Below are 25,191 nucleotides of genomic sequence, written 5' to 3'. Positions count from 1 at the left end.
GCTGGAAATATTAATGGAAGTAGATGCTGTCCTCTCTTACACAGCAGTCAGTGGGCTTGAACTGCTGGCCTTTGTATTAGCCACTGTTTGTGCCCTCAGGACTCCGTGACTTGCCCTAGGGAGTTCAGATTTCATTCAGTGGCTGTCTCTCCTTTGTGGTTTTTCCCTCGTAAAACACCGGCTAACCCTGCTTCCTGTACCGCACACTTCCGACCACTGGGACTTAACTGCGTTGCCCAGGTTTACTGCTGCTAAAATATTTGTTTTAATTGTGCAGGTGGTAAATGTTGCCTTATGGGCTTTGTTCCAACCTGCATTTTTTTTTCTTGCAAGGAAGATGCTGAATAAAACATTAAGTCAGACGGTGGCTGAGACTAGTAAAAGCGTGAATTCCTTGTCGGTGTAACTGGTAGATCTGAGGTGGTCTGCTCAGGCAGCCTGTGGGGCCATGGGTTGCCGTTCTGGTCCAGTGGCCTTGATTAATCCCCAGAATCTGTCAGAGTGTGACTTCAGGTTCACGTTCAGCAGTCAGGGCTGAGCGACCTTCTCGTGGAGCGAATGGTTAGTTAACTGTTTAGAACTTGCCCACTTGCTGCTAAATCCTGGCGGCTCTCCCACGTCAGAGAGGTGTTACCACTTCCTTTACATAAACAAGTGTAACGTCTGACGTTCACAGCACCAAGGCCTTCTGGTGGTGCGGTGGTTGAGCATTCTCAGTTGCCGACTGCAAGATCTGTGGTCTGAACCACTCACTGGTTCCACAGGAGAAAGACGTGGAAATCCGCTCTTGTGAAGATGTTATTTAAAAAACCTCACTGCTGTCAATAAAACCCCAAAAAAGCAAAAAGTACCTCACTGCTGTCAAGTCAGCTTCGACGCACAGTGACCCTCCGTCAGCCTTCGAGGCTGTAAATTCACATGGAGGGAGAGGGCCCCGCCTTCTGCCAAGGAGCAACTGGTGGATTTGAACCACCAAATCTTGGTTCACAACCCAACACGCTGTCTGTTATGCCTGGAAGCCATCTGGGGAAGTTCTCCTCAGTTCTGTATGGTCAGTGTAAGTAGGAATCACACCAGAGACGTGCATGCGTTTATAAATCGGCTGTGCTCATATGTGTTGTTGGGTAGTGTGTGAGGTCGTGTGTAAGGTATCATGTGAAGTTGTGTGTGAGGTATCGTGTGAGGTATCATGTGAGGTTGTGTGTAAGGTATCATGTGAAGTTGTGTGTCAGGTATCGTGTGAGGTATCATGTGAGGTTGTGTGTAAGGTATCATGTGAAGTTGTGTGTGAGGTATCATGTGAAGTCGTGTGTGTTATGTGAGGTCATGTGTGAGGTCGTGTGTAAGGTATCATGTGAGGTTGTGTGTGAGGTATCATGTGAGGTTGTGTGTGAGGTCTCGTGAAATACTATGGGCAGTAGTGTGTGGTAGTATATGAGGTTTATGGGAGATAGCGTAGAAGGTATCATGTGAGGTCGTGTGTAAGGTAGTATATAAGGTATCATGTGAGTGTGAGAAGTCATATGTGAAGTAATGTGTAAAATAGTGTGTGAGGTCGTGTGTGAAGTAGTATGTGAGGTAGTATGTAAAGTAATATATGAATTAATGTATAATGTATGTGAGGTTGTACGTGAAGTCACGTGTGAGGTAGTGTGTGTGTAGTGTGAGGTCGTGTGTGAAGTGTGGGAGGTGATGTGTGAGAGAGTGGAAGATCGTATGTGTGCTGGACAGTGTGTAAGGTCCGTGACAGTAGGGACATTTGATGGGAGAGGGGATTCTGTTCTGTGCTCTCTGTTACGTCCAGCATCTGAAACAGTGCCCAGCACACATTGTAGCCGCTTTACAAACACTGAATCAATGAGTGAGCTATAATCATAACCAATAAGAAATGAATAGAAATCTTTTCCTAGTTAGCCAGAACAGTAAGTAGTCAAACAAGAGCCACTGCTCGTTCTTTGCCTTTACCCACCTGCAAACAGAGGCTGTGGACAGAGAAACCACCTTCACCACCGTCAGACCCCAAGGGTGATTCCTGGGAGATGGCCCTCCCAGTTCTGACACCACCTGTCCATCCTGGGCCCTCTCCTTCTCCGCTGGGTTCACTACCCTGGAACGGCCACACAGAACTCAGATCGCCCTCACAGTGATGGTGTTTTGTTACAGTTCAGGATCAGGAACATCTCAGGATACAGTCCTCTTGTCAGGACAGCCTCCCTGATGGGCAGGCCCGCCTCTCGCTCAAGCCACACAGCTTTGGCCTCTGAACTGCTCAGGCAGGCATTTCAAAGCCCTTTCTGCTCCTCTGTGGATGTGTGTGACCAGAACCTCCCTGCTCCCAGTAAACCACCTGCCCGAACGGCTGGCTTCTGCTTCCTCGCTCACTGGGCCCGCCGCTCCGTCCCCTGCTGGTCTCTGGGGGCTGCTGCCTCTGCTGCTGCCACTGCTTCCTGCCACCTCCCGTGTCACAGCACAGTCTCCTGGAACAAAGCGATTCAAGGGGTGTTGGGTCCCAGGGACACTGCACTCCTGGCCCTTCTCAGTGGCAGTGAGACACACACACGGTCTGCCATCGGCCCTGTGTGCAGGAGGGTTTTCTGTTTGTCTTTATAATAGTTGAAAACAAGAGGCGTTCATACAAGTTAGAATTGGAAGAACTAAGTGGGGCAGCCCCCAGGGAGACAGAGCTCCGTGGGAGCAGAACCAGTTCTAACTTGTATGAACTCTTGTGTGTCTGACACGCGGGCTTCCATTCCCCGGATTCTGGTTTTACTCCTTTTCTTTTCTTTCTTTTTTTTTTTAACTCCTTTTCTTTTCAACTATTATAAAAACAAACAGAAAACCCTCCTTTTCTTCTACAGCAAAATGCTTTCCAGCTCCTTGTTTGTGTTTATGGGCTGTAAAAAGCATGCCTTAAAGTGGGAAGACAACCTGACTCGGCTGGAAACGTGTGTCTTGACTCTGCTGCACACAGATAGGGCTGATGGCCCAGTCTTTCTCTGCTGTAGCCCACAGCGGAGGTGTCAGTAATGTTGCAGTGTTGCTTTATCACGGGGCAGACCTACAAGGGCTCCCAGAATCCTGAACTTGGAGCTCAGAGCTGGGAGCACCCTTGGACCACCACGTCCCTCTGCTGGCCACCAGAAGAAGAACAGCCCTCTCCGTGCCCATGCCTGCTGGACCTGCTTAGTTCTCAAGCCTAGCCAAAGAGCAGATATGTTTAGCTTTTACCCTGTCAGTGGCCACTGGCCAAATGTCTGAGATCCGTCGGTGAATAATTGAAACCGTATCTCTCAGTCCGTATCTCTCAGTCTATCGTTGGCTTGTGCCATCAAGTCATAGCTGACCCTCCGGCGGGTTTTCAGAGGCAGTGACCACACAGGAGGCACTTCCCCGTGCTTCTCCTGTGGGGCAGCTGTGGGTTCTAACTGCGTGTTTTTTAGTTTGCAGCACAGCTTCTTTTTTTTATTTAAATTTTATTATTTTATGTGTGTGTACCATCAAATCAGATCTGACTGGTACAAGAGACGATTGCCCCTCCTTCTCCAGCAGAGCATCTGGTGGATTTGAAACGCACACCTCTGGGACTGCAGTGCAGCTTCTTGCCACTAGGCCACCAGAGCTCCTTTGCCATGCAGTTTCTAACCACCTGGAAAATAAATGCATCCCTTCACCATGAGCCTGGTGGTGCAGTAGTTAAGCATTCGCCTCCTAACCTCCAGGTCAGCAGTTCGGTCACACAGCCCACCGCGTGGAGAAAGCTGTGGAGCTGCTCCTGTGCACATTGGCGGACCTGGAAACCCAGGGCAGGTTCGTGCTGGCCTGCAAGGGCACTCAGAGTCCCGGTAGACTCAGGCCGGGGGTCTGGCTTTCGTTCTTGGTTTTGTCTCTGCACACCTTGCCATCTTTTGGTATCTCGGTGAGAGTCTGGTGGCCTAGTGTGCGAAGCTGCACTCTAATCCCTGAGACACGTGGCTCGAATCTACCAGCTGTTCTGTGGGTGAAGGGTGGGCAGCCCATTCCCGTGCGATTTACCTCTGAAAACCCGCTGGAGGATCCGCTGTGGTCATTTCCGATTGACAGCACACAACAACAACACCAAGTGTTAGAGTAAGGATCCCTAGTGGCATATTGTGTTGTGTGTCAGGCTGCTAAGCAAACCCAGCTGCCGCTGAACGGAGGGAGGTGGGCCGTCTCCTCTCGTAAGGTTTTACAGCCTTGGACCCCTGTTGGAGGGTCCCTGTGAGGCAGGGCCAGCTGGCTCAGGGGTGGGGGCTATTTGGAGAGATTAGTGTCCCCTAAAAGGCTGATGTGATCAAGCACAATGCTTCCCACTCAGCGCCCCGGGCGTCTAGTGCCTGGCCTCCTGGTGAGCGCACTTCCGCATGACTGGCCTCAATAGCCCTTTCTGTTTCCTGGAGCAGCTCCCGCCCCCGCCAGGTCGTGATGTGCCCAGCTTTTCCACTGTGTGTGAGGTAGCTTGATGCTTTCTGTGAGGCCGGATCTATTTGGCGGTTCTGGGCCTTGTACGTCTTATTTCCTCAGTTGTTTTCTTACTGTGACTATCGTTTCAAATGGAAGAATTCAGGGAGACCCAGAGTTCCCCTGCGATGGGGGGGGGGGTGTCTCACCTTCCTCCCTGTCTGTCAGGTTTTGCCCTTGTGAACTCTTCAGAAACTCTGGTGACCTAGTGGTAAAAAGCTGCACCACAGCTTCAAAGGCACAGGTGGTCCCCTGCCATGTAATTTATTGCTTCTGAAGCCCTGCTGGGTGGTCAGCTGTGGGCCGATTCCAACTCGATGGCACACAGCAGCAGGTCATTGTTGGCGACACTGTTAAAATCTGGTGTAAGATTCCTTCACAATTAAGTCACTGGAGGCTGTTCACTGAGTGCATTGCAGCTCGGGGGTCCACAGGACAGAGCAGGTGCCCGAGGGGCTTCCGAGACCACATACACGTGGACACAGACTGGCCTGGCTTCCTCCTGGGGAGCAGCAGATTCAAACCCGTGCTGTGTTGGTTATCAGCCCAGTGCTCAGCCCATCCAGCTGCCAGCCACCAGGCTCCTTTGTATTGACAATGACTTGATCTCTCTTGACGAAGTAAAAGGGGTTTGTGAACGTAGCCTGGGGCTTCGTTAGCTCCCGAAGGTGGATGTCCTCAGAGACTCAGAAGAGAACAGTGACTGGGGGTTGCTCAGGTGCTTCAGAAGAAAGGCGTGACAATCTCCTTTGGGAAAACCTGTGCTGTAGTTCTGCTGTGGGACACGTGGGGACACTGTGAGTCAGGGTCCACTCTGCAGCACCTACCCTGTGACAGAGCGGTCACATCCCAGCTCCCCCAAGTCCAGGCTGGCCTCTGCTCACTGTGGAGCCGCCTGAGGGGGGACCCCCCTCTCCCAGGGCCCTAACAATGGGAGAGAGTTCTGTGATTCCTCAGAAAAGGTCACTCCTGGAATGCAGCTGTTCGCCAGAGGGATTAGCAGGGGGGTGGTCTCTCTCCTGGTTTTTGATAGGAGAATTGATTGGCCCACCAGACAGTTTCCCCCCCCCCCCCCCCCCCCGGGGAAGCAGGCACAGGCTAGCCGGCTTCCATGGAATTTAATCGTTTTCAGAATATCCTGGCATTTGAAAAGCTCAGACAAAAGCCAGTGGTGTAAATAATTAAATTCTGAGGATGGAAGCCGATCCCGGCCCTTCTTGACGTGACCATTTTTAACAACAGGTGTATCCAGAGCCTGGTCTTTTTGTCCTGACCTGCGCGTAACAGCGAGTGTCTGCAGGGGTGGGCAGTCCTCAGGTGCAGACATGTGCAGGAAACGGGAGTGGCATCTGACCACAGCGTTGCCCGTAGAACACTCTCACGGACTTCAGTCCATCTGTACCTGGTACCTCTGCGTTCCTATTCAGATACCCATCTCAAGCTTCAGGCGTGAGAAAGTGTCCCTGTGGGTAAAAGCATGCAGCTGCTAACGGAAAGGTCAGCAGTTCAAACCCACCAGGCACTCCTGAAGAGAAATACTGGAGCTTCTGCTCTGTCTTTTGGGTGCTTTGAGCCGCGGGTGACTTGCTAACAGTGGGTTTCAGTGAGACACCCCAAAAATCTCAAGGCTCTGCGTATGTGAAGAAGTGGCATCTGTTTCCCGGCGTTCACGTGATCGGCACGTGCCTGGTGGGGAAGGTGGTCTGGCTGCTGCAGATCAGAAGTTGTTGCCTTTCACTGCCCCGTGTCACACGCAAATAAACGCTGTCTTCACTTCCACCTAAAAGACAAGCAGAAGCCAGATATTTGCATCTTATTCCACACAAAGCCACAGTGTCCTAACGTGCAGAGGAAATTGACCAGCATGTTTTATACATAACGCAAGTGGGCAGGCGTTGTCCTGGAAATGCGGCTTTTTTTTTTCTTCAGCAGCTTTAGGGGAGTGTAATTTACATACGATCACATTTTCCCGTGAACATCCTGCCCACGGAGCTTGGGTGCATTTACAGGGCTCAGCCGCCGGGGCCCCCAAGCAGCCCCTGGGGCTCATGTGGTCGTCTGCACTGCCCAGCCCCGCCTCGTCCAGCATTTGGGGGGTTTATAATCTGTTGTGTTTTATGTGTTGCCGTTGAGAACATTCATTTGCAGCAGGCACATGGTGCTGTATTCACCCTTTCTTTCCAGCGTGCTTTTTTGGTTTGGAGAAGAGCGCACGTTCTCTGTTATCCTCTGATGATTTCTGTGCTCCTGACCTGGCAGCAGTACTTAGGGTCCTGGTGGCGCTGTGGTAAAGCCCTCACAGGCTAACCAGAAGACAGGGGGGAGGGGAAGCGGCGTCCAGCAACTGTAGGCTGGAGACGACCTGGCAGCTTGTAACGGTTCCGGCTCAGGAGGCCCTGTGGGACAGTGCTGCTCTGTCACCTGGGGTGCTGTAAGTCTGAAGCCACTCACCAGCCACGTGTATTCAGGGTTGGGAAGCGGTGCACTACTTGGAGGCTGACAGGGAGAAGAAAGGTGTAGAATGGAGTTCAAAGCTGTGCATCTGGACAGCCCTTCCCAGATGCTGTCCATTCTGCTCAGTGGATCCCACCAGCAGCTGAGTGTCTCTTCACGTCCTTTTACCTGTCAGGGAGCCCAAGTTGAACACTGGGCTTTTATCCAAGGATCAGCAGTTCAAACCCACCACTGCACGGTGGGAGAAAGATGTGCCAGTCTTTGCTAGAAAAATTACAGCCTGGGAAATCCTGTGGCAGGGGCTCCAGGCAGGGGTGGTGGTGAAGGTGGTGGTGGTGGTGGTGGTGGTGGCGGCGGTGTCAGAATCCACTCAGTGGATGTGAGGTTTGGGTTTTCCTTGTTGCTATCTCATGTCTTGGAATTATGAAGTTATTAACTTTTAAGAAGTTTTGCATACATCTGTGATTACCCAGCTGTGGTTTCTAAAATCAAATAATTACCACTCCCAGAGTCATCAAATGAGCACCGAACAATGAGAGTTTGGAGAATGGAGTTTCCATAATGGTCGAGGCCAGGACGAAGGTCTGAGAGTGAACGACTGTGCAGGTGAATCTGTCGTTCTCCAGCGCTGCCCTTGACGCCATTATGAAAGGAGGATTCCAGGCGGGATTGTGCCCGGCTGCAAGGCTGGGATTCGCTCAGGTGCTGTGGAAGAAAGTCCTGGCTATCCACATCTGAGCACTCGTTGGAAACCCCATGGAGTGCAGTTTTGCTAACAGCATGGGTCACTCATGACAGCTCCGCAGCATCTGCTTACCTCATGTAGCATCATTTTCAAAACAATGAAAGAAAGAATCGAGGGTTCATTGTGGACGTGGAGGGGTGGGTGCTCTGGACAGAGGAGACTTGGGGGCTCTGCTGGGAGAAACACGTGCCTGTAGTCGGTGTCAGAGCCACCAGAGTCCACGTGCAGCCTCAGGACCTAGAAGTGACCAGTGATGCTGTGCCTGGGCCACCTTGCCTGGACAGCTTTTGCGCGCGCTATGTTATGGGGTGCCGTTGGGGTTGATATTTGGGATGTTGAAGGATCTAAGGGTGTCTGTACCTGGAGAGGAAGGAAGTTCTTGGTTTCTGACAGCCACCGTGGGTGTGTGGTGGCTTCTGTGGAGATGCCACACTGGTGGAGTGGATGATGGCAGGGACAACTTTGGCTTGGCCATCGGCTCGCCAGTGGTAGAGCCGGCTGTGGGTGTTTGTAGATGACACTTTGAGGCCGTGCTCCGGTTAACCCACACGTCTCCCTCCGCCTCTGTAAAGCCAAAACACCACGCCTCCTCCAGCTCACAGCCGCCTGGTGGAGCAGAGCCCCAGAGGGTTGCCGAGGGTGTGATCTTTCTGGAAGCCAACCACCACATCCTTCCCCTGTGCAGCGGCTACTGGGTACAAACTACAGACCTCCCGGTTAGCAGCCAGCACTTAATCCTGTGCACCACCAGGCTTTCTCTTCTGTGCCAGGAACCTAACTACGTTTCACAAGTATGTTATCACTACTCACTTGAAAGTGTTCTCATTTGGGGGTGAGGGGAAAGTCAGGTTAAAAATATTGGGTTTTGATTCCCTGATTTCTGTACCAGTAAAAGGAGAAGATTGTAGAAGGGGATACTTCTGCATGGTTTCAGGCTTCTTGGAAATTTGGAAGTGGGCAAGCTTGGCGGGTGTGTGTGTGGACCAGCTCGAGCTGGCTGGAGCCAGTCGTTAGACAAACAGGAACCGTGTGCCTTGCTGAGCTGAGAGCTGACGGTAGCTTGAAGGCTGTGGTGGTGCGAATATTCACAGTGTTTCTGATGAGTGTCATCAAGTCGACCAGGACTTAGCGACCCTGTGAACAATGGTTCTGACCCCTGTCCCGTCCTGCGCCGTCCTCATCATGTCTGACACACTGGAGCCCACTGCTGCAGGCGCTGTGTCAGTCCATCTTGTTGAGACCCTTTCCCTCCATCGCTGATCCACCTTTCCAAGCATAATATCCTTTTCCAAGGACCTGCCCTTCCTAACAGCATGCCCAGAGGGTGTGAGACAGAGTTTCACTCCTCCAACGAGCACCCGGGCTCCTTTTCCAAGACGTACCTGTTTGTCCTGTGCCAGTCTATGGGATATTCAGCACTCCTTCAGCATCACAGATCTAAGGCATCGATTCCTGTCTTCCTTATTCTTTGTCCAACTTTCGGCTGCATAGCAAGTAACTGAAAGATTATGGTTTAGAACAGGTGCACCTTAGTCCTCAGCCTGACATCCTTGCTTTTCAGCGCAGACACGGTTGAGCCGTGCAGAGCAGTGAGTGGACACACACAGGCATAGGATGTCTGCATGTACACCTAGTGCAGGTAGACCTCAGGCAGATGTGGGGGTTCTGTCCAGACGCCTGCACAGAAGCCAGGATCACCACAGGAGGTGAGGACAGGAACAGGCTGGTGCCTGAGAGGAAGGAGGGCCGGGCAGCAGGGTACCCGAGGCCGCCCTTGCTGGCTCATGGCCCAGCCGCAGCCTGCCCGGCTCCACGCTGCTTCTGGAGCCAGGCATGAGGGTGAGCTCTCCTCAGTCATCGACTTGAGACATCAATGCTGTGGTTCCAGAATCCACTTCCTGTCAACATGTCAAGTTGGTGTTTGAATGCCTTCAGATCAGTGAGATTTGGACCCCCCGTCCCCATGCAGAAGCAAGGGTGCTTTAATGAGAGGGTGGCAGGGAGCTCTGTTGGCCTAGTGGCAAGAAGCTGCACTGCAATCCCAGAGGTATGCAGTTCGAATCCACCAAATGCTGTGCTGGGAAAAGGAGGAGTAATCTCCTGTACCAGTCAGGTCTTATTTGATGGTACACACACACACACAAAAAAAAAAATTTAAAAAGAGGGGGTGGTACCTTTTTTAACTGCGAATCACCAGGCCTTTCTTCCTATTCTCTTACCTGGAAGCTCTGCTGACATTTCTCCCACAAGAGGATGAAAAGAGGAGGGAAGGAGCTGCACAAAGAACAAGCCATTTGCTGAAGGAAAGTGGCCCTACGTACGACAGTGATGAGGGGACAGTGATGACAAGGGGACGGTGACGACGAGGGGACAGCATGTCCTGTAAGGCTGCTGGCCAAAAGCCTCTTAGAAATGCTTCCAGCCAGCACTCCACTAGGCTTCTTCTCAAAGCCCCTGGGCGTTGTCGATGGATGATGTGTTCTGAGGCTAACCGGCACGTTGGAGGGACACTCAGAACAAAGGCCTGGCGCTCTCCTGGGAAATCGGCCTCTGAAACCCCGTGAGGTGCCTCACGTTGGCATCAGCACACTGGCAACTAACGAGTTACTCTTTGGCCTGCAGCTCGAATCCCAGCTTGGGTTGATGGCTGGTATTTGCATGTTCATCCTGAATAGCTTCATTTGCTCTTGACCTGTCTTCCCCGCACTTCCTCCACGCCTTCCTCAGCTCTCATCAGTCAGGACTGCAGCCCCTCCCTGAGCCAGCCTCACCAGGTTATCTGTGCTGACTGAACCCCGTAACTTGTTCCTGGACAGCACATCTTCCCCCTGGAACCTGGTTCCTGGACGTGCTCAGTTCACGCATGTGCACAGCCTTTCCTGAGACCCTGTCTGCCGTGTGTGTGTGAACACCCCCCCTGTGGCAAGGAGAACAGCAGTGATGGAATCACACAATCTGGACAGACCAGAAGGGACTTTAGATATTGTCCCTTCAGTCTCCGACTTGAAGTTTTCTTTGACTCACTGACAGTGATTGCCCTTGACTTACCCCCTCCTCAGATAAATGCTGGGTCCGGGTCACGAAGTAGTCAGAGATCTGAGGTGATGCAGCATCTCAAATAAGTGAGACTGTCAGGCTTCCACAGGATCAGAATATTGCTGGACATCTGGGGACCCCCTTGGCACTGGTCATTGCCTGCCCTGCTCCTGCGAACCTCTGCCCGTGTTCCCAGAAGACAGTCCTTGGCTCTACCCAGGGAGAGGGTTTCAGGGTCACATCAGAGGCACTCATACTCCAGACACTCTTCTCTGTGGTCCATGGGTTGATTTACAGAAGGAGATGACCAGGCCTTTCTTCTTGGTCTTGGTCTGGAAACTGTTGAAACCGATGGAACATCAAAACCATATGCAGGCCTCTAGAGACAGATGGTAGCGATGCTCTGAGAGTTCAATAAATGCTGATGATTGAACTTTGTACAGAATTGCTTACGTTGACCCAGGGACTGTGGGTGCTCCTTCAGGAGAGACAGTCCACAGCCTCAGGACACGCCCAGGTCCCTGGGCTCTGCGGTGTGGATTCTTGTGGAAACAGCAGCCCGCGGTGCAGGGCGTGGGCAGTCACGTCCATGAACGCTGTGGCTGGTGTTGAGGGGGGAGCAGGAGGGAAGAGGCTTGTAGGGACATGGATCTTGACTTGAAAGCCAGGGGACCTGGTGCAGGTCAGGAGACTGCCTCCCCGGATGGGGTGACAGGACGAGGTGAGGCGTGGAGGGTCTCTCGCTGTCCCTCACTCTGTGTCCACACCCGCCTCTCAGGTCCAGCAGTTTGCACCCCTCTTGTCTAGAATGGGCCCAGTGCTCTGAAGGGTAACATTTCAGGGTCTGCTGAACACACTCCATTCCTTATCCGTCCCCAGGGTCTCAGCGTCTGTGTGACCAGGGTGGTGGGCTCGTGTACCCTCCACCGACACAGACCTCTGCCGAGCCCTCGCAGGTGGTCAGGTGTTCCCTCCTCGGCAGCTGTACGTCAGCTCCATGTGTGGCATGAAGAGCCTCCTGCATCACATTGTCCTCAGGACACACAGAAGACACGTGTGGGGAAGGCGTGTGTGGAGGGACTCAGCTTCCCCCGCATCCCCGGCCACGGAGAGTGGGGACACAGGCCACCGACCTGGGTGGTCAGAATGCCACAGCCCACAGGACTAGGACAGTTGCGAGCACCTTTCAGATGACCCCCAGCGCCCACACTGGTTCTTCCTAGAACATTTCTCAGTGGTTTTTAACCCATCGGTGTCTTTCACTCTTTTCTCCCTCGCCTTCTCTCCCCTCCTCCTCTGTCTCTCCCCGCCTTCTCTCCTCCATCTCTGCTCTCTCTTCCCCTTCACCCCTTTCCCTCCATCCATCCAGCTCTGTCTCCACCTCGCTCTCACCTCCACAGGTCGCGGCAGCCACCTTAGGTGGCTTTACCTCATGGTTTCACTTCCTTTACTGTGTTGACGAGGAATTGAGAGACTTCCATCAGAATGTGTTCTGCACATCAGAGAGTTTCCAATTTACACAGAGTCATTAGAAAGCTCAGGAGATTGTATCTGTTTAATTTCCAGATCCAGCCTTTCCTTTTGGATGTAAGCAGGAGAGTTCAGTGTGGGCGCAGGGCTGGGGTCCCCAGGTCAGCCTGAGTGAGTGGGCGGGTAGATGATGGATGGATCGATTGATAGATGACAGATTGATAGGAAGGTGGATGATAAACTGATAGATTACACAGATGTTATTGTTAAGTGTCTTCGAGTCAACTCTGACTCATAGTGACCCTATCTATGGACAAGAGCTCTGAAACCTGCTCTATCCTGAGCCAACCTCACTGTCTCCGACACCCCCACCCCTGTTAACCCCAGTCAATGAGTCAGACCATCTCATTGAAAGTCTTCCTCTCTTGTGCTGTCCCTCCACCTTCCCAAGCATGATGTCCCTCTCCAAAGACTGGTCCCTTTTGGAAACATGTCCAAAGTATGCCAGACAGAGCTTTAGAATACTTGCCTCCAAGGAACAGCCTGGTTTCACCCTGGCAAGGGTAAACCTGTTTGTTCTTCTAGCAGTCCATGGTATATTCTGTACTCTACCCCAGCACCACAACTCAAAGGCATTGACTCGCCTGTAATTCCTAGTCATTTATCTAGCTTTCTTTTTTTTTTTTTTAAATCTAGCTTTCTGATGCACATAATTGTGAAGACCATGACCTAGATCAGGAACACTTTAGTCTTCAGACTGACATCATTGCTCTTCAGCACCCTGGAGAGGTCCCTGACAGCAGATTTTCCCAATGCAATTAGTCTTTTGATTTCCTGGCTGCTGGTACCAAGAGTGTTGATTACAGAGCCAAGCAAACTGAAGCTGTTGACAGGTTCAATCTCTTCACCGTGTATTATGATGCTACCAGTCAGCCCAGTGGTGAGAATCTTTGTTTTCTTGATGTTGAGCCTCAATCCATATTGAAGGCTGCAGTCCTTGACTTTCTGCAGCAAGTGCTTCAGGTTCTCCTCAGTTTCGGCAAATAAGGTTGTATCATCTGCATAACACAGGTTGTTAATGAGTCATCCTCCGGTCCTGATGCCATGTTCCTCATTTGGGGGACAGCCTTCACCACCGCCACTCCTGGTCACCTGCTAGCACGAGTGACAGGAAGGGCCGTGAACTCCTGGAGCATCTTCCTTCTAAGGAGTTCAGGCTGCTTTACGATGTCCTGTGATTTATCTTCATAAGCTGCTGTAGAGACAAGGAAAGACGAGATTCATAATCACGTTTTATAGCTGATGAAATAAAAGCTGAGGGGAGTGGCGTTACTGTCATGGCTCCTGGCTCCCTCCGTGTCTGCCATAGGTCACAGACTTCATGCTGGGCAGGAAGCAGCTGCTCACCACGCCCTCATGGCACAGAGGTGAGAGTGCTCCGCTGTTGATAGAAAGGTCAGCGGTTCAAACCCACTCTGATCGGTGGGAGAAAGGGGAGGCTGGCAGTTTCTATAAAAACCCTGTGGGTCAGTTCTGTTCTGTCTGTGGGCATGTGGGGGCCCACCAGAGGGAGGAGACTGTTGTGACCCTGAGGCACAGGTATTTCTGGGGCACCCAGGTATTGAGGGGGCCTCAGGTGTGAACTGGCCACAGGTGGAGCACATGATATTACTCATCTGGGACTCAGTCCCTCCTTCTTGGGAGATGTGTCTGTGCTGGAGTCTCCGTCATGAACACAGGGCAGCACGGTGGGCATGGTCAGCCTGCCTGGACAGTAACCTAGACCGACGGCCTCTAGGCTGCCAATGGCTTGGGCAGGGCCAGCACCGCCCAGCCACACGTGGCCTCTGTGGACAAAGCAGGTCGACCTTCTGCCTTTGGCGACCAGTTGAGTCTGGAGAGGCCTGTGCTGCGCTCAAGTCCCCAGGTGCTGGCCAGGACAGGCGTCACGGGGCTGCAGAGCTGCCTGTCCCCTGACGTGACGGAGGTGTTCCTGACTTTCTGTGATCTCAGTGCCACACCGGTGGCCCCTCTCTCTGATGCCGACTCCCACGTGGCCCCTCACCCACTCACTCTCTCTGCCCCGACCCTGTCTCTCCAGGGCCCCCGAGATCATCCTCGGATTGCCGTTCTGTGAGGCGATCGACATGTGGTCCCTGGGCTGTGTCATCGCCGAGCTGTTCCTGGGCTGGCCGCTGTACCCGGGTGCCTCAGAGTACGACCAGGTGGGTGCCTGGGGCGCGGGGACGCTCAGCGGGCTCGCTCCTCGTCCATCTCTGAAGGGGGAACAGGGGGCACCGCAGTCACCGTGTCAGCTCCAAGCCCAGCACCCACACCCGTGCTGTCCGTTCAGATTCCTCCTGACATCCCTTTGCTTTTTGTTCCTCAGTAAAACTGTCCTTTTCCATTTTCTCCGAGTCCCCAGACCCTAGGTGTGGGGCAGGAGACCCCTGACCTCTTTGTCGTCTCCCTGCAGATCCGGTACATCTCACAGACGCAGGGGCTGCCAGCAGAGTATCTGTTAAGCGCAGGGACCAAGACAACCCGGTTTTTCAACCGTGACACGGACTCGCCATACCCCCTGTGGAGGCTGAAGGTAAGGCCACATCCCTGGTCCTTAGTCCCACTCGAAGGTGGCTGTAGAGGGGGAGGTTCCCCTGCTCATATGAAGAAGAGAAAGGGCTGGGAGGTTCCAGAAACTCCTCTTTCCCTTGACTGGTTGTGTGTGAGAAGGTAGAGAGTTTTAAGTTCTCAGGACGCAGTACATTGAACCTGACAGCCCGCCCACGTGTTGGGGAACATGGGGGACACCTGTCCTGCAGCGGCCTTTTCAGAGACAGCAGGGAGGAACCGAGAGGAGAGGAGAAGACAGGACAGGGAGACGGAGAGGAGGGGGACGGTCAGCACCGGAGACCCAGACGCTGAGGGCAGCAGCAGCTGTACCTGTGAGCCCCCGCGTTTCCTGAGAGCTGGGGCTCGGCTCACTGTGTGCATGGTGGTTCACCGCGGTGCCTCGTACAGTTGGGAGAAGAGGTGACACTGTCAGGTGTGTCTCTACTGAAACCACAAATCAGACCCAGCGCTGTCGAGCCGGCCCGGCTACACCCTCCCTCCTTCGGGGTACTGAGGCTGTTTTTTGGTGGGTTTTTTTTTTATGTTTTACAATTTAATTTCTAAAATACACAAGCAACACAGCAAGGTAATGGTAAACAACTGAATCGCAAAATGGGCACAGGATATGAGCAGACACTTCACCAAAGAAGACATTCAGATGGCCAACAAGCACATGAAGAAATGCTAAAAATCCCTAACTCTAAGAGAGATGTAAATCAAAACAACTATGAGATCTCATCCCAGTCTGAATAGTAAAATTCAATAGAGCAGCAAACAACAAATGCTGGCGAGGTGTGGAGAGGCTGTAAAACTTTTATCGGAGGAGATTGGTCGTCTTCCTTGAAAAGGCTGTCGATTCGAACCACTGCAGACAAGACCTTTTTGATTAGCACAGCACCCTACACACGACGCCATCAGAGCTCCTTGTGGCCAGTAAGGTGAAGGTGTTGTGTGACCACCAGCCCCAGATTTGCAAAGGAACTTGGAGCTCAGCCGACAGACAGTCGAGACTGTGGCTGGAGACTGATACAGGCATCTGTGTGGACACTGCACACAGTCAGGTCCAGGGAAGAGCCTTCTGGGGGTCAGGGCAGGGGAGGCCAGTAGGGGAGACTGCCAGGTTCACAGCCAGCCATCCTGAGCCCCAGATCCTTTGGGTACAGGTGGCTCCAGAGTCCATCCTTCAGGGAGAATAGTCACCTTGTAGCCAAACTTAGAACTCTGGTGGTACAGGGTTTAAACACTCAGCAACTAACTGAAAAGTCAAAGGTTTAAACCTACCACTCGGGACGGAGTCAAAGCAGTCCACTTCTGTAAGGACCTGGAAACCGAGGGCAGTTCTGCTCCACCCTGCAGGGTTCCTGGGTGGGGGTCTACTAGGAGTTGCAAGGGTGGGCCAATGGTGAGGTCACACATCTACAGCTGTTAGGCACAGACTGTTCAGATCCAAGGCCGATGGGGCACATGCCTCTCTGTCTCCGCCTTGGAGAGCCAGTACAGCCTGGATTCAAATCCCAGCTCTGCTGTTCCCTGGCCCTGGGATCTTGGCAAAGCTTTAAATTCTTGGTCTATTTTCCCATCTACAAAATGGGCTTAGTAATCACCCAGCAACACTCACCTGTCAGTGGCTATGATGCTGGAAGCTGTAGGGTGCACATCAGCACCCAGTAGGTGTCCTCTGACATCAGCCTTTTCCTCTCTTCTCCAGACACCAGACGACCATGAGGCAGAGACGGGGATCAAGTCCAAAGAAGCAAGGAAGTACATTTTCAATTGTCTGGACGATATGGCCCAGGTGAGATCAGAGGCAAGCACAGGAATGCCCCTCAGGTGTGGACCACAGCACACCCTCTGTGCGAGGGACAGCAGCCCGCATCCACAGGGTGCCAGGAATGCCAGCCCTCAAATAGTCAGGAATCTCCCTGTATAATGTATAGCTGACCCTCCAACTGCATAGGGTCAGGGATGCTGACCTCCTGGGCAATCAGAACCCCCCTAAATGTACAGCTGACCTTCCAACAACACAGAGTTGGGGTTCCGATCCCTGAGGCAGTCAGAATTCTCCCTCCAAATGTATATCTGACCCTCAGGAAACATTGGGGGTCAAAGGCACTCAAAAAGACTCCCTATGATATACAGTTAACCCTTGAACAGCATGGAAATCAGGACTACCCAGCCCTTTGAGAAGTCAGAAAGCCCCCTGCAATATACAGCTGACTGCCCCAGCAGTCAAGAACTCCCCTCTAATGGACAGTTGACCCCTGGGAAGTAAAAAAGTCCCCTAAAATATACAGCTGACCCACCCGCAGCAATCGAGAACTCTCCTGTAATCGCTGATTCCCCGGCAGTGAAGAACTCTGCTATAATGGAAAGCTGACCTCCTGGGAAGTCAAAACGTCCCCTAAAATAACAGCTGGACACCCCCAACCCCTGCAGTCAGGAACTCCGCTGTTATGGACAGCTGACTCTTGAACAGCTTGGGCTTGAACTCTGGATTATTTCCGCCCTGCTAGTCTATAAACTCAGGTGATGGGAATGTCCGCCGAAAACCCTGGCTTGATCGTCAGCTGTGAGCAGTCCGTCCCTCCAGTGTCACAGAGCATCCCCACGTGCCGTTCAGCCCTTCTCCCTCATGGGTCCTCAACACTCGGCCTCCGTAGCTGACCTTGTCCCTAAACTCAGAAATGCTGGCTTCAGTCAGGTCCCCATTGTTGGGGAGACTTTCAGGGCCTCACCCCAGCCCCTTTGCAATGGTGAGGGGAGTTTTGTTGCTACTCAGCCACTTTCGCCCTGTCCCCTCCTTGCACGGTCCCCACTGCTGGCCCCATCCTCTGTGGACAGTGCCTGAGACGGGCACAAACAGCTTGCTGGGAGTTGGGCTGAGGTGACTGAGAGATGGGGACAATACTGCAGGGTACACAACAGAGGAGGAGTCCTCTGCTGACCTCTTCCCCCAGGTGACCTGTTCCCACTTGCTCCCAGGTGAACATGACCACAGACCTGGAAGGCAGTGACATGCTGGTGGAGAAGGCTGACCGGCGGGAGTTCATCGACCTGCTGAAGAAAATGCTGACCATTGACGCCGACAAGAGGGTCACGCCCATCGAGACCCTGAATCACCCTTTTGTCACCATGACGCACCTGCTGGACTTCCCCCACAGTACACAGTAGGTGATGCCCAGGGTGGCGCTCCAAGACCAGACAGGAAGGACACCAGACTTGGTGCCACTCTGCTACCATAGCTGAGAGGAGACAGGGCAGGCTGCGTGCCAATAAAACTTTATTTATAAAAGCGAGTGGGGGGCCTGCATGTTTGCACCCAGACCACAGCTTACAGGCCCTGTTTTGTACACAGAAGGCCGGAGGAGGAGTGTGCAGGACAGATGGATGGGATTGGGGGTAACTGAGAAAGAAAGGGCCCAAGTGGCAGTGAACACCAAGTGAAGCCACCTTCCATGCCGCCTGTGGTCCCAGAAGCACCAGGGAGGCAGACTCGGTCGGCTTGGACTTGGGCCTGTTTGTTCCCTCAGCTTCAGGGCACAGTGGTGAGCCAGCAGGTGGGACCCAGCCTGTGAGTGCTTACAGGCTAAGGGAACATGGCTCAGTGGTAGAATCTTTGCCTTCCATGCGGGAAACTCGGGTTCTGTTCCCTGCACCTCACACACAGCCAGCAGCCATCTGTCAGTGAAGGCTGATGTGTTCTGTGAGGCTGAATAGATTTCCATGGAGCTTCCAGACGAAGACCAGGAAGAAAGGCTTGGCAATCTACTTCCAAAATTCAACCAGTAAAAAGCATGGCTCACAGTGGTCCAGTCTGCGTCTGGCACAGCGAGGGCAGCGTTTTCTCCTGCTGTGCCCGAGTTCAGCTCAAGACAGGTGAAAACCAAAAAATGGGCTCGTCTCAGGAGAAGCACACGGTGCAGTTGGGGTCAGTGGGACTGACCCAAGATAAAGCACACTTGTGGTCAGAACGCATATCCTTGTGTAACAATGCAAGACCATCATTTTATCTGTGTTTAGTTACATCTTTTTACACAGTGTGGACGATACAGTTCCTGTTGCTGCTCTTGTCACTGCCCTCCACTGCCCGGGTATTTTCATAAGCACACTCTGCTGAATTTTTTTTCCAGCAACATGTTAAAGAAATCCGCATAGCCTGCTTATGAAAACAGTCCACGGCCGGGGACACACAGTTGGCAAGCAAACACAGCACACCTTACTTGAGTAGAAATGTGGTATTACGTTATTTATAATTAAAATAGAAATCTTAAACTGAAGGGCAAATGGGATTTTATTGTTTCAATGTTTGCATCTGGAGAAAAGTAAATCAGATCTGCAGGGGGACCAGGGCCCACATCTGGGGGCAGTCGGTGGCGAGCCCGGGCCGGTGGGTGGTTGAGGGTCCCCTCATCCTCAGCGCTGGTCAGCGTTGCCATCTGACTTTGCTCTGCTAGCAAGGGTGGTGTTCTTGTTCAGAGATGCAAAGGAAGAAGGAAAAGAGCTTTTATTTCAGGTTACTAGGTAGGAATTAGTAACAGAAGGAGGAATGATGCCAAAAAGGATGTGTAAGGAGAGAGGGAGTCGCTCTTGACCTTGGTAGATGCCATCTGTGTATGTGTATAAATGTGTATCACGCAGAAGAGGTCTATACGTATGTAGAGAGGTTTGCTCTTGACCACTGTACGTGATCCTCTCTGAACTTTCTCAGGGAGTTCTGGTGGCGGCTTCCAACCAAAAGGTCACTAGTTCAAACCCAGTCGCCACTCCAAGGGAGAAAAAATGAGGCATTGGCTTCTGTAAAGGTTTGCAGCCTTGGAAACCGGGTGGGACCATCTGACTCTGTCCTGCCGGGTCACCCTGAGCTGCTCACCTCCGTGGCAGTGGGCTGGGTTGTAGTTTGATGTGGTTTGGTTTTCGTTTCATCCTGGCTTAATGGGTTAAGTGTTGGGCTGCTAACCGTAAGGTCAGCAGTTCAAATCCATCAGACGCTCTGAGGAGAAAGATGAAGCCGTCCACTCCTGTGGTCTCCGCTGAAACGATGGCTGCTGGGTGCCCCTGAGGGCACTTGGATGCTGGCCTGTCTGCCTGCTGTGAATTGGAATCAACCCGACAGTGATGGGCTTGGTTGTAAGCTTCCTCTGTAAAGGAGCCCTGGTAGCGCAGTGGTTAAGCTCTCGGCTGCTGACTGAGGGTCCGTGGCTGGAACCCACCCATCTGCTTGGCAGGAGGACGGCTTGGGAAGATCGCAGCCCGGGCAGCCAGGGGACAGCCCTGGGCTCTCGTGGAGTTGCTAGGCCTTGGATTCTGCTCTTGGCAGTGAGCTTCCTCCTCCCTGGGGAAGCAGGGCTGTCCCCTCGCGTCTCCCTCGTGTGGTGGCCCCGGGCCCGAGGAGGAGGCTTCTCGCCGAGCCCCCAGCCCTGGGAGGAGATGGTCATCATCCACGGGTGTTGATTTTGCTCCTCATGGGCTGGTGGCCGAGGCTGGGCGTGTTACGTGGTGGAGCTGACCTGAGGGGAGGAAGGGCAGCGCTCGGGCCCGGATCAGGGTGAGGTGGCCTCCCCTGACCCCTAGCGGGCTGCAGCCTGCTGATCAGAGCTTGTACTCGCTGGTTCGTGAGCAGACACCACACAGAGAGTGCTTGCAGGCAGTGGGGTTGGCATCGGCTGGGGCTGGTGGATGGAGGAGGGGTGGTGAGAACATCCAGTGAGTGTGGGGAGACCATTACTGTCCAGGGTGGGGAAGGGGTGGACAGTGGCAGTGACCCCTTGTCAACTCAGTCTGCAGACATCTAGAAAATGGGCCGTGACCTGGTGAACCCACCTGTTGCCTGCTTGTAACCGTTCCCCCACCTCTCTCCACCCTCCCCCCCTTTCTCTCCTCTCTCCTCATGCCTCTGCCTCTGCCTCTCACACACGCAGCGTCAAGTCCTGCTTCCAGAACATGGAGATCTGCAAGCGGCGGGTGAACATGTACGACACGGTGAACCAGAGCAAGACCCCCTTCATCACCCACGTGGCCCCCAGCACGTCCACCAACCTGACCATGACCTTCAACAACCAGCTGAACACTGTCCACAACCAGGTGGGTAAGGAGCCGAGGGCACAGGAAGCCAGCAGGTCACACACGGCCTGGAGCACAAGTGCCCACAGGAAGTGTCACGTGAAGCTGAGAGAAAAGCCACCTGTGTGGGCTTCATCCCAGCAGCCCCGTGGCTGGGGCTGTGATCTTTGCAGACACGGACCATCTCACCTTTGCCCTGTGGATTTGAACCACAGACCTTTTGGTTACCAGCTGAACACTTAATCTCCTGTGCTGCAGGGCTCTTTGCTTAATGCACCTGCTGGCAGTCGTAAACTCATCACAGCGACATCTAGACAGTGTTAGATTAGACCAGTGGGCACACAGCTCCAGACGTGCTTCCTAGGTGTCTCTTGTGGCCGTGGGCACCAGTTCTGTTCTTGCCCTCACCCGTCCTCTCTGCTTTCGCTGCTGACCTCCTGTTCTTTATTTGTTTATTGGTTTGTCCTCTGTTCTCCTCCAAGTCCCTTGGTTTGGTTGTGAGCTCGTGTCTCCCAGAACACCGCCTCCCTCATTTTTTATTTGTGTTTATTTTTGTTTAATTCCCATCATTCCTTCAGGCTCCCACCTCCACCAGTGCCACTATTTCCTTAGCCAATCCCGAGATCTCCATACTAAACTACCCGTCTGCACTCTGCCAGCCCTCCGCGGCGTCCATGGCTGCAGTGGCCCAGCGAGGCATGCCCTTACAGACCGGAGCGGCCCAGATCTGTGCCCGGCCTGACCCCTTCCAGCAAGCGCTCATCGTGTGTCCCCCCGGCTTCCAAGGTAAGGACACCCAGACACGTCAGGAGAGGGCTCCAGCCCCGCCTCAGAGTGGCCAGCTGAGCTGACCGCTGGGGAAAGCAGAAGCCCTGGTAACTGAGACGCACCCAGGGCTGGGAGGGTGGGCAGGGCTTGGGGGGACAGAAACACAGAAGAAGGGTTACCTCAAAAACCTCAACGCATGGCCCTCAGCTCAGGACCAACCCAAAGCTGCTCCTCCTGAGGGTTTCTGAGGCTGTAAATTACCTGGGAGGGGACTGCCTGTCATCCTCGCTCAGAGCCATGGTGGCTTCACCGTGACACAGGCACGGCCTTTGGGTTTGCGGTCCTGTTACCTGAGGCTGGTGTGTCTGAGTTCTCTGATGCTGCTGTGACCGGGACACCCCCCACTGGTGTATCTCAGGTCTCTGGTGTTGCTGTGACAGGGACAGCCCGGTTGGTACCATCCTGGTTACCCAGAAGTGCTCTAACAGAATGTCACGAGGAGGTGGCCGGAACAGACAGGACTTCATTCACATAGTTTAGGAGGCTCCGAGTCTGCCGGGTTTCAACTCCAGGAAGGAGGTCTCTCTCTGCTTCTGGTAGAGCTTCATGTCACTGGGCATCGCCTGTCCAGCCCTGCATCTGTCCTGTGTTAAGTAGCTTTTTTTATCTCAAAAGAGATTGATGCAGACTACACACTGTACCCGTCCTGCCTCGCTGACGTGACAGGGACAGCCCGTTCCCACTGGGGTGATAGGAGGGGAGGGTGGACACCAGCCGTGTGTGAGGCCCAGCATAGCACCTCCCCAGGCCCTGCGTTTCTGCTGTTTGATGCTGCTCTCAGCCCTGAGTCTCATTTGAGGGTCTGACTGTGGGTCAGTCTCCGACAGCCCGATAATCCCCTCCCTCAGGAGTGCAGGCCTCTCTCCGATGCCCCACCAAATCCACAGCCAAAAAAATACACACCTGCAAATAGCTCTTGGCTACCACCGCCCCCAGCTCAATCCCTGTTTACCCAAAAGTCTCTAGAATGTTCTAGGAGCCCGGCAAGCCTAAAATCCGTAGGTCAGGCGACGGACAGTGAGGTGGGAGTGCTGTCAGCATGTCAGATGCATCAGGAAGCCCATCACCCCGCCCCCTCCCTCGGGGCACTCCCGTTTGCTCCACAGGTCGCCCCTTGGTTGATGAAGGGCCACCATCCACATAACGGGAAGTCCTCCCCCTGACCACGTCCCTGACTTAACCATCTGTAAGTCCGCCACAACAGGAGCTAGCTAGCGTCTGGCTGAAGAACTGGCCACCACAGCCTAGCCAAGTTGAGGCCCAAAATTAGCCATCAGGAGTGTGTGTTACAAACCCCATGGTGCACATCTGTGGTCGCTCAGAAAAACGGAAAACCTCAGAATGCTTATCTGTCAAGTCAGAACCAACTCACAGTCGACCCTCTTTTGGGACTTGGAGCCTGTGAATCATGGGGACGAGACCGCCCATCTTTCTGCTGTGGAAATTCTGGTGGATTCAGACCTCCAAAGAGGCGGGGCTTGTGGGTTAGCAGGGCGGCCCCCTCCAGCTCAAAGGCGGGTAACTGCAGGTAGATTCATACACCCCGCCCCCCCTTCACTGCCCATACACCACAAGGATAGCTCGGGGGTTTGTTTATGGGTTGTTGTTTTTTGGGAGGGGGGGTGTTTTTTTGTTGTTGTTGTTAATTTTATTACTATTTTGTGTGTGTACCATCAGATCAGATCTGGCTGGTACGGGAGGAGATGGCCCCTCCTTCTCCAGCAGAGCATCTGGTGGATTCGAACCGCATACCTCTGGGATTGCAGTGCAGCTTCTTGCCACTAGGCCACCAGAGCTCCCTGGATAGCTCATTGTTCTGTCCTAACTTGGCGGACTCACTGCTCTGCTGTTGTACTTGCAGGTGTTAACTGCTCTGGTGGCCTTTGAAGACATCCACTCCGTGGTTTACCTTCATTATTACTATTATTTCAGTAGGAAACTAACAAGAACCTTGACAGAGGGCCTGCCGCGTGAGATGGCAGAGGCTCCCTCGCTCCCCCCACGTCCAGTCCCTGACCTGCGGCCTCTTGTCCTTGTGCACCGTAGGGCTGCAGGCCTCTCCCTCAAAGCACGCCGGCTACTCGGTGCGGATGGACAGTGCTGTGCCCATCGTCACGCAGGCCCCAGGAGCTCAGCCTCTTCAGATCCAGCCAGGTCTGCTCGCCCAGGTAAGGCTTCCCCTCTCACCCCTGCGGCTGCCATCAGCCACGTGAACACCGTGCAGAAGAGAGGCCTCTGTCCGCCAGCCCCTCCCCATTAACAAGCGAGGCGCTGGACGTCAAGTGTTCCAGATGGTGCCACACGAGTGACTTCCCCAGCACACGCTCACTAACACGAGAGACGGGGACCCACGGGAGAGGGGGCGACCACGGCCTGTCATGGCGGCTCCACATGAGATTCACCAGTACCCCACGACAAGGAGTCGGTTAGCAGCTCTCATATCAGGTTTCTTTTCGTTAAAACAAAAATAGTTCTTTTTAAAAAAATTACTTTTAATGAAAGTTTACAGAGACTTAGGGTTTCCAGTCATTCATTGTGGCACTTTTCTCCCTACTCACCCCCACCCCCCAGTTCACTCTTCTCCTTGAAAAGAAAAAGAAAAACTCTTTCGTTGTTACATAATCTCTCCCCCCAAATCCACTCCACTATGCAGCCTTCACTCTGGACTTCTGTAATGACTAGAATACCCATTCATATGTTCCTTTTAAATGGTTCTCTCCCTCATCTGTTTCAATGCAATATACATCATTCCTCCCCTCCTTTTCTGTCTTCCCTTAACCCTGATGTCCGTCCCATTTTATAACAGTGGCCCTAGGCAATATTTGTCCTTTTGTGACTGAGATATTTCACTCAGCATAATGTCCTCCAGGGTCACCCATTTTGTATAATATTTCATGAGTTCCTTGTTTTTCAGTGCAGCCTAGTATTCCATTGTGTGAATATACCACAGCTTCTCTATCCATTCATTTGTTGATAAGCACTTGGGTTGTTTCCAGCTCTTTGCTCTTGTGAACAGAGCAGCCAAAAAGAACCTTTGCCATTATCTCCTCAGTGTTCAGCTGGGGAACCATCTAGGGGGTCAGCGGTTCCCAGCTGTCCACACAGGTGCTAATGTGGAGTTGCTGGGTGAACTAGTCGCACCTTCCAGTGTGTCTGTCAATGTGAGGTAATAGTACTGATTGTCTCACTCTGGGTTCACTGGAGAAGCAAACCCAATGAATCCAACACACATACACAGATCAAGAGAGATTGATTCCAAGGAAATGGCTGGAATGCTGTAGGTCATGCCTTGAGAGAGAGACATCTGGGAGAGGCCAAGCATCCATGTCTTCAGCGGGCGGCTACTGGCCTTGGAAGCTGCTGGCATCTGAGGCTGGCCAGGCTGAAGGCCTTTGTTGGGGGGAGGGCCGCAGACAGCTTGGCTTTGGAGACTGCTGGTTACAGAAGCAGAATACAAACTCGCAAAGTCCAACTCCAGCCCCACTTAAAGCCTCGATGCTGGTCTG

General features: G+C 53.1%; 1 protein-coding gene across 2 annotated transcripts in view; it reads left to right on the top strand.

Moving 5' to 3' along the window:
- Positions 1-25,191, top strand: part of HIPK2 (homeodomain interacting protein kinase 2) — a 68,983-nt gene that overhangs the window by 19,266 nt on the left and 24,526 nt on the right. The window contains exons 2-8 of one of the 2 annotated variants that reach the window (XM_006887161.1): positions 14,286-14,409; positions 14,661-14,780; positions 16,506-16,592; positions 17,780-17,964; positions 20,716-20,878; positions 21,517-21,643; positions 23,732-23,853. In XM_006887161.1, coding sequence (XP_006887223.1) covers positions 14,286-14,409; positions 14,661-14,780; positions 16,506-16,592; positions 17,780-17,964; positions 20,716-20,878; positions 21,517-21,643; positions 23,732-23,853 — 928 coding nt within the window. Of the gene's footprint in view, positions 1-14,285; positions 14,410-14,660; positions 14,781-16,505; positions 16,593-17,779; positions 17,965-20,715; positions 20,879-21,435; positions 21,644-23,731; positions 23,854-25,191 lie in introns of both variants that reach the window. The other variant, XM_006887160.1, reaches the window with a different exon arrangement.

The sequence above is a fragment of the Elephantulus edwardii genome, unplaced genomic scaffold (genome assembly GCF_000299155.1).
Source record: "Elephantulus edwardii isolate Elephantulus edwardi_28Jun2011 unplaced genomic scaffold, EleEdw1.0 scaffold00055, whole genome shotgun sequence".
In the NCBI taxonomy this organism is placed as follows: Eukaryota; Metazoa; Chordata; class Mammalia; order Macroscelidea; family Macroscelididae; genus Elephantulus; species Elephantulus edwardii.
This window is presented reverse-complemented; position numbering and strand designations above follow the sequence as displayed.